General features: G+C 38.4%; 1 protein-coding gene across 2 annotated transcripts in view; it reads right to left on the bottom strand.

The window, feature by feature from the left end:
• The window catches only part of furina (furin (paired basic amino acid cleaving enzyme) a), a 221,868-nt gene that overhangs the window by 45,459 nt on the left and 163,955 nt on the right, over positions 1–12,454 (bottom strand). For both annotated transcript variants that reach the window (XM_062027377.1, XM_062027385.1), the window contains exon 7: positions 4,817–4,905. In XM_062027377.1, the coding sequence (XP_061883361.1) occupies positions 4,817–4,905 (89 nt within the window). The remainder of the gene's footprint in view (positions 1–4,816; positions 4,906–12,454) is intronic.

The following is a 12,454-nucleotide window of genomic DNA, read 5'->3' on the forward strand; positions in this document are numbered from 1 at the left end:
AGGAAAAAAGATAAAGAGCTTTTCAGTAGGATTTAAGGTCCAAGCTATTGAATACCTGTACAGTATGCTAAAGAGAACAGTAAGCAGCTATGTTTTATTAATATACCGTAGCTGCGTGTGTGAAATACTGTATAAGTCATTAAATGACTCCCGCCTCCTGGTGGTAGAGGGCGCTGCCGCGCTAGTGATCCTTCTTGCGACTTCCGGTACTGCAGAAGAAGTGAACACACGCAGCAAGAGATTTTTTTTTCTGTCCTCTGCCTGAACTTTTAAAATGGAGGATTACATACATAAAATAAAACAGTTTTCTAAACTGGACTTTCAATCGAAGCAGGAGGTAATAATTAAAGGAATATCTCCATCGAAACAGAGACTTTTAAAACTGAAGAAAGAAAATAAGGAAGACTTCTATAAACAAGTTATCGATGCTTTTGGTCAGAAGGAGCTGCAAATGGACTCCATTTATAAGTACAGGTAAGACCATAATAACGTTTTTTTTAATTAAATGTGCTTTTCATGATGGTATGCTTACATCACACTCAAAGCGCACGCCTAAATTTTATGGATTCCTTTTGGTAAACGCCGGAGTGAGAAGAGGTTTTAAAATAATTACCGCATGCACGGCCATCCCGCCGGTTTCCGGTAAACGCAGGTGTGACAGGAGGTTTTAAATTAATTAACGCCCCTGCGGCTATTCAAGGAAATACGGTATATAAGTTAAGGGTTTTACAATATTCAGTATAACTTTTTGAACCAATATCATGTTGATATCATGGCAGTCAGTGGAGCACTTACTTTTACACTTCCGCACAATGTTTGTCACTTCCTGCTCATTTGTAGCTGAGAGGAAGAATGACGAAGAATTCTGTTTAATAGTTGATTTTTTAACTCCATTGTCTGGGATATCAACTGCCAATTTCGGACCAACATTTACAAAAAAAACTATTGAACTCGTTTACTACATTACTCATATTATAATCTTCACCGTTTTCATCAATAAAGTAATCAGGATATGTCAACTTTGAATATCCTTGTTTGATTAGACTATTCAAAACATCCCAAGTTCCTTTTATATTGTTTTTGTTTTTATATAGTTTTTTTTTAATAATATAACCGTTTGCTTGTTCTTATAATATCAGTTAATTTATTTTTGTACTTCTTGTATCGTTGTTCGACTTCTTTTGTTTTTATTTTGATGAAACGTTTGTAGATTGTTTTTCTTTTTACAGTCATTAATTATCCCTTTTGTGATCCAAGGGCTATTTCTATTTTTTTCTTTTATAAAATATTCTTTCACGGGGCAATGTTTATTATGCAGGGAAGTAAAGATGTCTAAAAAATTACAATAAGCACTGTCCACATTTGGTTCTCTGTATACTGAAGTCCAATCCTGAACTGCTAAACTATTGTTTAGGGCATAGATTGTTTCCTCAGTTGTTATTCGTTTAGAGATTTTTGCCATAGTGTCTTTGGTTTTCTTGAGATGACAGTCATATAAAGTAAAAACAGGTAAATGGTCAGTGATATCCCATATAAATAGGCCACTGGTGACTTGATTTCCCATAATGTTAGTAAAAATGTTGTCCATGATTGTGGCACAATGTGTTGTTATTCTGCTTGGTTTGGTTATGGCTGGATATAGAGACAAGCTATACATTGTGTCAATGAAGTCATCAACATGTTTTTGCTTGGTTGAGTTAAACAAATCAATGTTAAAATCACCACAGATAAATATGGTTTTATGGTTCACAGAGGAAAATAGTTTACCCATCCACTCATTGAAAGTTTCTATGCTTGAACCAGGTGCCCGGTATACACAGCTCATGAAGATATTTGTCTTTTTGTCATTTAGGATTTCCACTGTTAAACATTCAAATAATCCATCAACTGCTATGGTCATGTTTGTTAAAACTTTAAATGTAACAAATTTATGAATGTACAATGTGACCCCTCCTCCTATTTTATTTATTCTGTTTATGTATCTTTATTCATAGTCATTCAGACTAAAATCAATACCTTTATCATTGTTGAACCAGGCTTCAGTAATTGCAATAATGGTAAATGGATGTCTAAATTATTTCAAGTAATCCTTGATAGCCTCAAAGTTAGTGTACATGCTTCGACTATTGAAATGTATTATTGACAGACTATCTTCTGATTATACACTGCTTTAATATTGTTCACAGGTAAAATAATTAGTTTTTTACAATCGCAGAGAAAAAATTATTATCAGGGTCTATCTCCATATCAGTCTCTGTTGTGGCGTGCTCTTGATACTCACACATATCAATACTTGGTGTGGTCTGTGTTCTTGGTGTGGGTAGCATTGAGATGATCAAGATCTTCTATTTTCCTCACCACCAAGACTTTTGCTTCCTCCGGTGTCCCATTTAATTTGATGAAGATCTTACAGTTCGTTACCCAGGTTTGTTGAATCTTGCTTTGCCTTTTAAGTTGTCGTGCGATCCTTGCGATGTCAGCATTTTTCTTTGTCAAGTGTTCATTTATGAAAACATCTGTACCTTTCAGTTTGCGTCCTTGCTTCAATAGTGCGATTTTCTTTTTCCTGTTTATGAATCTCATGATGACAGCTGGTGGTCTCTGGTTCCTCATTGGCAGTGGGTGACAGGCCTCGATGTGCTCCAGGTCCATCTCTATCCCCCTGCTCTGGAGGTAGGAAGCCACCTGCTGCTCCACCGACTGTGTCTCCTGCTCGCTGGGCTCCCCGCTGTCCGCGGCCACCGCACGCGCGTAGGAGCGCGGCTTAATTTTGATGCCGGTGATGACCACATCATTCATGCGGGAGTATTGCTCGAGCTCGTCCACTCGCCGCTCCAGATCCACAATGCGCCGGTCCTTCTCCACGTTCTGGAGGCGTAGCTGTTTCACCTCCTCTAGTAGCCCAAGAAGCTGCTCCTTCTGCGCTCTGACCGCAGTCACATCGCTGCACAGGGAGTGGAGTGCGAGCCTCATCGCCTCGAACTTCTCCGATGTCGGGCTTTTCCTTGGTGGAGGCATTATGATGGTCTATATGCCGACGCATCCAGCAACAGAAGAAAAAAAAATCCCACCTCCGTATCTCCGGCTCCTAATGCTAGCTGGCTTCGGTGTGCTAGCCCGCAGCACCGATCGACACAAACTGCAAGTGTCACGGCACAGTGACACAGCGAAGCCAAAAAAGTACAAAAAAGATGTGCTGGTTTTACACAAGGTGATCGTCAAACTCAACAGCCCCACGTCGAAAACAATCAGTCAGACATGAATTCCACTTCCAACTAGAGATAACATGTTGCAGTAAATTGTATATGATTTTCATGTGTTACACACACGCCCACACTACTACGGTTGTGGTCCAAAAACCATAAAAAAATAGCTACTAAACAAATCATAAGTTACTTGAGTAGTTTTTTTACGCATTACTTACTCTTACTAAAGTAATTATTTTGATGACTACTTTTTACTTTTACTTGAATCATATTCTTCTAAAGTAACGGTACTCTTACTTCAATACAATTTTTGAATACGTTACGCAGCTACACTAAAAAACTATTTGTTATGAAAATCAATTAAATCTACTTATTAATCGAAAAAATATTTGGTAGATTAATCAATTCAAGAAATAATAGTTTAATGCAACCCTACAAAAAACTGAAACAAAAAGCCTGCACAATGTCAACAACCCCACTCTGTACTACACTTTTGATGAAATACACAATTTTTATTATTCATATTGTAAGTGGACCAAATCGCTTACTATATATTAAAACTATGAACATTACAGCTGTAATTTGGTTATTTAATAAGCCATGTCATTTGTTTTGAGCTTAGGTGTAGCCACAGTGTGCAAGTCTCATGTGGTCCAAGGAAGGCTTAGGGAGTTTGTGTGTGCTCTGACTAAATGAAAAATTAGGGGGAACATTGACAGCGTAACTAATCCATTTCAGCATCGAGAGCCAAGACCACTGCAACAATTAGTTTTTTGACAGTTATTTACACAAACATTCCGTATACTATGAATACTAAAAAAATTACTGAAGTTGGGGAAAATAGTCAAACTTAGCGACACTCTGGCCATTTAACTTCCATTGCCCCGCATCTGTCATCACCAGTGCGTGCATCAATTACAAAGCCTGTTTCACACAGTCACAACTTGCTTTAGTTGCAAATGTGTTGCTGTTGACATCAGAGCAACACTGCACTTGTGTGTTTTCTGTTAATTTGACATCCGCCTTTGTCTGTGATGTGGCTCGTCTGCTGTGTTATTTAGGGACAACAGTGCTGTCATGTCTGTTTACAACTGACAAATTTGACAAATTGGTTTTGTTTTGAATTTGTAATTATTCTGTAAATCATTATCTCACAGTAAAGCAGAAATATATGGACAAGGCTATTACACCTGGAGGAAGTAAAAATTAATTTAAAAAATGAGAATTTGTCCATCCTTGGCAACTATAGGAGCTTTATTGGGAAGACTTTCTACAAGATGCCAAGAGTATAATTTGTTCATTCATCAGGAAGAAGCTGGTGAGGTCACCGATGTTGGACCTGAGAAAGATGCTATATCGCAATCTTTGTGGTATTTCATTTTTAAAAGTGCAGTCAGGTTTTTCCACAGCAAAGCTATTCATGTATACATTTATAAACCTTGCGTTGCGCACCGGGAACACAGGGCCTTAACCAAACTGTTCCCACAATGCATGTACAGGTAATATAATGTTCCAAGTGTTTTGGAAGCTGAAAAATAACATTGACCAAACAAGATTGATTCATTAAGCAGCGCTTTCACAACCACCTGTATTATTTATTTAGTGCTTACCTCCAATTTTGGCGTTGTAAGCCACACCGACTCCACAGATCCCATTGTTGGCTGCTGCTGCCACTTCTCCTGCACATCGTGTTCCATGCCTACAGAAAGTTGGAAGATTGAAAGGAGCATGTAAAAAAACAATACTATTTTATCACGTGTGGTTGACCTTGAAACAAAACTTACAATTTCACTGTACATTTACAGAACCATGTACTGCCCTTTAGCTAACAAGATTGATTGTGAAAGAAATGTGGTTAAGCTGCAGACTGAGACAAAACAAATGCATAAAGAAAAGTACTCGCCTTTGATTTCTTTAAAACAAATGTATATTCCCATTTGTCTAAAAAACCTGTCAATCTGTTAACAATGTACATTATTTACACCCCAGCAAAATTAGTAACCTTGGAGGAGCAAACAGTGGATAAAATCAGTCAAAAGAAATGAAAAACAAAAAGACTTTCACAGGCTCTGCATGCAAGATGGATTTATGTGAATACCATTTGCCATTTTTCACACAGAGTCTTTCTTTATTCCCAAGCCCCTGTTGCAATGTATCTCGCTTCAGGCACTGCAGTGTTCCGAGGTCCAAAAAACTAATACAGAGTGGCTCATCAGCACATTCCAGTCAGGTGCATTCCCCTGGTCGGCCAGATGGATACACTCTCCCAGTGACCTTCAACAATATGCAGAGCCATGTTGGGGTGCAGCCATTCCCAAACAGGAAGCCTAAGTCTGGGAAAAACTAAGAAAGAAACTACAGTAGGCATTTCATTCAGCTGAATTACAAAGACCCGACAACCTGGATTATAAACTATAAAAAGCTATCTGCAGTACATTTTTAAAAAACAGAGTGAAATTATTCTAATTCAACCATAGCCTATTTTTTGGACTAATTTAAATTATTTGAATGGGCTGACTGGGTGGAAATTTATATATTTTGTCTCATTTAAGATAGACAATAAGTAACATGCGATTGTCAGGTTATTACTTATGCATGCACTACTTGGAGAGAGGGAAACAATATGGTAATCTAGTATTTCTACACAATAGGACCAACATAAATCATAGAAAAGTGAACCCACACACATTATCTTGGCAATTATCCAGAACATTTTATCACAGCTCTCCCTGAGATCTATTCTGCCGTGGTACTGCTGCGGTCGTGCAACGTCCACACTTTGGATGTAGCTGATGAGAAGGAGATAAGTGATAAGCATTCAAGCGAACCTTTTCAGAATCTGCCTTGTGATTCATTACAGTCACAAGCATTCTAGACAAGTTTTATGGAATACAAATGCAGTCAGAGAGATGTGGTTCTCGGTTTCTGAATCTGATTGTGGAAAAAGGATATATGTATTTTTTTGTTGTTGTAGCGTTTGGATTTTCCTGGGAACGATAAGACAAAAAGGAAACCTACAAAGTCAAGCAGAATTTGTTTCATAAAACACAAAACTTTACCAGCAATGTTTTAAGTAAAATAATGTTTTGAGCAATTTTAGTGCTAAATAGAGATGGGTCTGCTTGCGTGTGTAGGGACTACGAATGGAAATTGGGCTTTTTTTCAAAAATTCAAAAGTTTTTAATTTTTTCTGCAAAATGTAGAGAAATGTTCATTAACATACAATGCACCTCCCAAATAAAATTGAATGCAGCTGAGATAGAATCCAGTACCCCCGCGATCCCGAAATTCCGTCGGTCAAAAAACAGATATTATTTAACAAATACACATTTGTTGACACATGAGGACACACATAAGTATCAAACATTGGTAGCTTTGAAGATTGGCATCGATTCCTAGGTACCGGAAACTGGTACCGATTCAAATGCGAAAAGTACCCATTTTTATGAGCTAAATACAACAAAGTAAAACAACTTGCCCTTTTAATTGTGTGTCAGTCACAAGCCATTGTGCTTTCAGTTTCATGCTATCTAGTTAGCATCTGCTTGGTCAAATGCATTTGGGTATGCATTGATACGTACAAACCCCGTTTCCATATGAGTTGGGAAATTGTGTTGGATGTAAACATAAACAGAATACAATGATTTGCAAATCCTTTTCAACTCATATTCAATTGAATGCACTACAAAGACAAGATTGGGGGAGTTTTTCCTTGCCCGTATGTGGGCTCTGTACCGAGGATGTCGTTGTGGCTTGTGCAGCCCTTTGAGACACTTGTGATTTAGGGCTATATAAATAAACATTGATTGATTGATTGATGATATTTGATGTTCAAACTCATAAACTTTATTTTTTTTTTGCAAATAATAATTAACTTAAAATTTCATGGCTGCAACATGTTCACCACTGTGTTACATGGCCTTTCCTTTTAACAACACTCAGTAAACGTTTGGGAACTGAGGAGACACATTTGTTTAAGCTTCTCAGGTGGAATTCTTTCCCATTCTTGCTTGATGTACAGCTTAAGTCTCCGTTGTGGTATTTTAGGCTTCATAATGTGCCACACATTTTCAATGGGAGACAGGTCTGGACTACAGGCAGGCCAGTCTAGTACCCGCACTCTTTTACTATGAAGCCACGTTGATGTAACACGTGGCTTGGCATTGTCTTGCTGAAATAAGCATGGGCGTCCATGGTAACGTTGCTCGGATGGCAACATATGTTGCTCCAAAACCTGTATGTACCTTTCAGCATTAATGGCGCCTTCACAGATGTGTAAGTTACCCATGTCTTGGGCACTAATACACCCCCATACCATCACAGATGCTGGCTTTTCAACTTTGCGCCTATAACAATCCGGATGGTTCTTTTCCTCTTTGGTCCGGAGGACACGACGTCCACAGTTTCCAAAAACAATTTGAAATGTACTCGTCAGACCATAGAACACTTTTCCGTTTTGTATCAGTCCATCTTAGATGAGCTCAGGCCCAGCGAAGCCGACGGCGTTTCTAGGTGTTGTTGATAAACGGTTTTCGCCTTGCATAGGAGAGTGTTAAAGGCCTACTGAAACCCACTACTACCGACCACGCAGTCTGATAGTTTATATATCAATGATGAAATCTTAACATTGCAACACATGTCAATACGGCCGGGTTAACTTATAAAGTGCAATTTTAAATTTCCCGCTAAACTTCCGGTTGAAAACGTCTATATATGATGACTTATGCGAGTGACGTCAATCGTTGAAACGGAAGTATTGGTACCTCATTGAATCCAATACAAAAAAGCTCTGTTTTCATCTCAAAATTCCACAGTACTCTGGACATCTGTGTTGGTGAATCCTTTGCAATTTGTTTAATGAACAATGAAGACTGCAAAGAAGAAAGTTGTAGGTGGGATCGGTGTATTAGCGGCTGGCTGTAGCAACACAACCAGGAGGACTTTGACTTGGATAGCAGACGCGCTAGCCGATGCTAGCCGCCGACCGCACGGATGATCGGGTGAAGTCCTTTGTCCTTCCGTCGATCGCTGGAACGCAGGTGAGCACGGGTGTTGATGAGCAGATGAGGGCTGGCTGGCGTAGGTGGAGCGCTAATGTTTTTTATCATAGCTCTGTGAGGTCCCGTTGCTAAGTTAGCTTCAATGGCGTCGTTAGCAACAGCATGGTTAAGCTTCGCCACGCTGGGAATTATTAACCGTGTATTTACATGTCCATGGTTTAATAGTATTGTTGATCTTCTGTCTATCCTTCCAGTCAGGGATTTATTTATTTTGTTTCTATCTGCATTTGAGCCCGATGCTATCACGTTAGCTCAGTAGCTAAAGACCTTCGCCGATGTATTGTCGTGGAGATAAAAGTCACTGTGAATGTCCATTTCGCGTTCTCGACTCTCATTTTCAAGAGGATATAGTATCCGAGGTGGTTTAAAATACAAATCCGTGATCCACAATAGAAAAAGGAGAAAGTGTGGAATCCAATGAACCCTTGTACCTAAGTTATGGTCAGAGCGAAAAATGATACGTCCTGCACTGCACTGTAGTCCTTCACTCTCACTTTCCTCATTCACAAATCTTTCATCCTCGCTCAAATTAATGGGGTCGCTTTCTCGGTCTGAATCTTTCTCGCTGCATTGTAAACAATGGGAAAATGAGAGGAGTCCTTCCTCCGGTGACGTCACGCTACTTCCGGTATAGGCAAGGCTTTTTTTATCAGCGACCAAAATTTACGACCTTTATCGTCGTTGTTCTCTACTAAATCCTTTCAGCAAAAATATGGCAATATCGCGAAATGATCAAGTATGAGACATAGAATGGATCTGCTATCCCCGTTTAAATAAAAAAAAATCATTTTAGTAGGCCTTTAACTTGCACTTACAGATGTAGCGACCAACTGTAGTTACTGATAGTGGGTTTCTGAAGTGTTCCTGAGCCCATGTGGTGATATCCTTTACACACTGATGTCGCTTGTTGATGCAGTACAGCCTGAGGGATCGAAGGTCACGGGCTTAGCTGCTTACGTGCAGTGATTTCTCCAGATTCTCTGAACCCTTTGATGATAGTACGGACCGTAGATGGTGAAATCCCTAAATTTCTTGCAATAGCTGGTTGAGAAAGGTTTTTCCTAAACTGTTCAACAATTTGCTCACGCATTTGTTGACAAAGTGGTGACCCTCGCCCCATCCTTGTTTGTGAATGACTGAGCATTTCATGGAATCTACTTTTATACCCAATCATGGCACCCACCTGTTCCCAATTTGCCTGTTCACCTGTGGGATGTTCCAAATAAGTGTTTGATGAGCATTCCTCAACTTTATGAGTATTTATTGCCACCTTTCCAAACTTCTTTGTCACGTGTTGCTGGCATCAAATTAAAACATTAATGATTGTTTGCAAAAAAAAAATAAAAAATGTTTATCAGTTTGAACATCAAATATGTTGTCTTTGTAGCATATTCAACTGAATATGGGTTGAAAATGATTTGCAAATCATTGTATTCCATTTATATTTACATCTAACACAATTTCCCAACTCATATGGAAACGGGGTTTGTAGTTCATATTAATAAATTATTAGAAAGATTAAGAATTTTAAAACATTTGAGTTCCAGCTTGGTTTTATGAACACAATTTTTGTATTTTATCTAAATTGGCAATATAATTTACAAACAAAACATTGTTAAAGTTGATATACTGTGTTTGCTAAAGGGGGTGTTAGTGTATCAATATTACACCCCACCAGAATGTATAAAATTGGCAAAGATGGAGTGGGGGTGTTATTGTTCAGCCGTTAAGTAAATAACAAAGGGATCACTGACGCATTGTTTGCACTGATTCAGAAGGCAACCTCCATAAATGCAGTATTGCAAAACAACAATGCACAATAAGTTAGAAATTATAATTGATAGTTGGTACGTACGGGCTGGTGGCATTAACTGCAAAAAAACTAAGAAACAAGTGATCTCAAGAGTATAGGAATATATTAGATCCATATCTGCACTGTGTGCTGATCTTAAAACATATTAAACACAGTTTATTGTACCAAAATTGTATGTATTAGCCTGTTAGAAGCTGTCAAATATCCACAAAATACTTTTGAGAAATTAGGTACTTTGCATTCAAGCCTGATACATTGTGTAATAAATCAGGAAGCACATGACATTGTGGTGTTAATAAGAGAATGTGACAAACAAAGACCCCGTTTCACTACAGAAATGTTTTGATTACGGCAAGAAGAAACCCTGTGGCAGGGTCTAAACTGTGAGACTAACTCATGTTACATCAAAGTTGCATATGGGCCCAAGGCCAACAACATGATCAGTATTCATACCCTCAGCTGGCGAAACCATTATCACTGTGCAAAACCTCAACTGCCTTTCTCTGGAGCTTTTCTGGGAAAAAGCTATTGTCATAGAGATGTGTCTAAATTGTATCTGCAGATTGGGGACATTTGAATCGGATGAATGAGCATTTCAAAACAAAAAAAAGGTCAGAAAAGCTGTCGGATATTAGATTTCTTGGACTTGACAACATTAAGAAACACTTAGTCTTTTATACATTGTTGATTAATGGCCTTTATACAACTATCTGGTGTATATAGGTCACATTCATTGGTTTTCAATCAGACAAAAGCTCCCATAACAAAACATTTAAAGGTGACATATGTAATAATTTCATGTCAAGTCATCATTAAATGGCCCTGATATGTCAAAAGGCATTAATAAATCATGTTCTTTTCGAATACCTTTATAACTGATAACGGCGGTTTAGCAGGGATATGCTTATTTCAAAATTAGATAAACAGCCCCGAAATATTGTTATTGTTTTAATTTCGATGCCCGCCCTCTACCGTTTGACCAATTACAAAGTCTGTGAGTGTGTCACATCCAGGTTGCCAGTTACGCACATCCCTCTTCGTCAAGCTACTGCCATTGGTAAAGTTACGTAACATGTCAGACCTTAGTAAATCTAAAAGGCGTCATTACGATTCTCAACTTATTCATGACAAAGCCAGGAACAAAACAATAATTTGTATCGGGATGCTTTTGAAAGATGGAGATGATTGAAGGTGGAGAAGATTTTTTCATCTGATGCCAAACTTGCTAATTTCCTCCTTGATAGGTAAGTCAGACATTTACGTTTTCTTATTACTTGTAATAAATGGAAATGGACATTTCGTATGTAAACTATATTGTCCAATACAGTCTATGATCTTGTTTAGCAAAGCTAGTATGTTCGTGCAACGAATGCATGCTAGCCCGGTCAATGACACATCGACATATAGGCTAACGGGGGAAATATATGGCCGTTAGCCTGTATGTCGATGTGTCATCCAACGGACAGGGAAAAGTACATTTTCGACAAATAAAACCTACGTGGATATGGGTAGTGTTCCTTCTCAATGTGCTGACACGCTGAGGAAATGTGTTCCAACATTAGCACAGCTAATTACGGTTTCTGGTACTGTATGTGCATCAAACACATATGGGTGGTATTTGCTTGGCACAATATAATGCATTACATGTAATGCTTTTCTACTTTGTGTATTGACATGGTAGTAGGCTATATGATTTATGTGTAACATGGTTTTTGCATAACGTGGGTTGGCTCATAGAATTGCATTCTGCACTGAAAGAGGGTGATGTGCGTACATGGAAGAGAATGCAGTGTGTCAGGTTGGATGCAACATGGAGTTATGCTGAACGAAATGTGGCGGTATTTTACTGTTGGCCTTGACTTGCCATCAAAGCAGGCCTATGCAATGTATAATATATTATAATATATTATTATTTATAATTATTTCAATGGTGGTCCGTGCGGTCAAACTAGACATTTTAGCAGGGTAATTAATGCCAACAATCTGTCCCGACTCCCGACGAAAATATTGCTGCGTAACTTTACAAATACATTTGGCTAATCGACATAAAAAAATTTGGCATAATTACTTAGTTAACCATCTTGCAAGAAGCATAAACAAGAGAAACCTACAGCGTAGGACTCAGCGATTGCCATTTGAAGTTCCTTGGAATAGAATTCAGATTCGGCTGTGTATCTGGCAACCTTAGTCATGGAGAGTGGGAGAGGACTACAGAATTTTGACTGCGATTGGAGTACCATTTCTGGCCACATTACTACATATGGCACCTTTAACATTTTATCTATCTCTTTTTTTGATACATGTGATCAGACACATTACTAATCCAGAATCTGTTAAAGAGGAAATTTACTTTTTTTTGAATTTTGCCCATCGTT

The sequence above is a fragment of the Entelurus aequoreus genome, linkage group LG02, assembly GCF_033978785.1.
Source record: "Entelurus aequoreus isolate RoL-2023_Sb linkage group LG02, RoL_Eaeq_v1.1, whole genome shotgun sequence".
Classification (NCBI taxonomy): Eukaryota; Metazoa; Chordata; class Actinopteri; order Syngnathiformes; family Syngnathidae; genus Entelurus; species Entelurus aequoreus.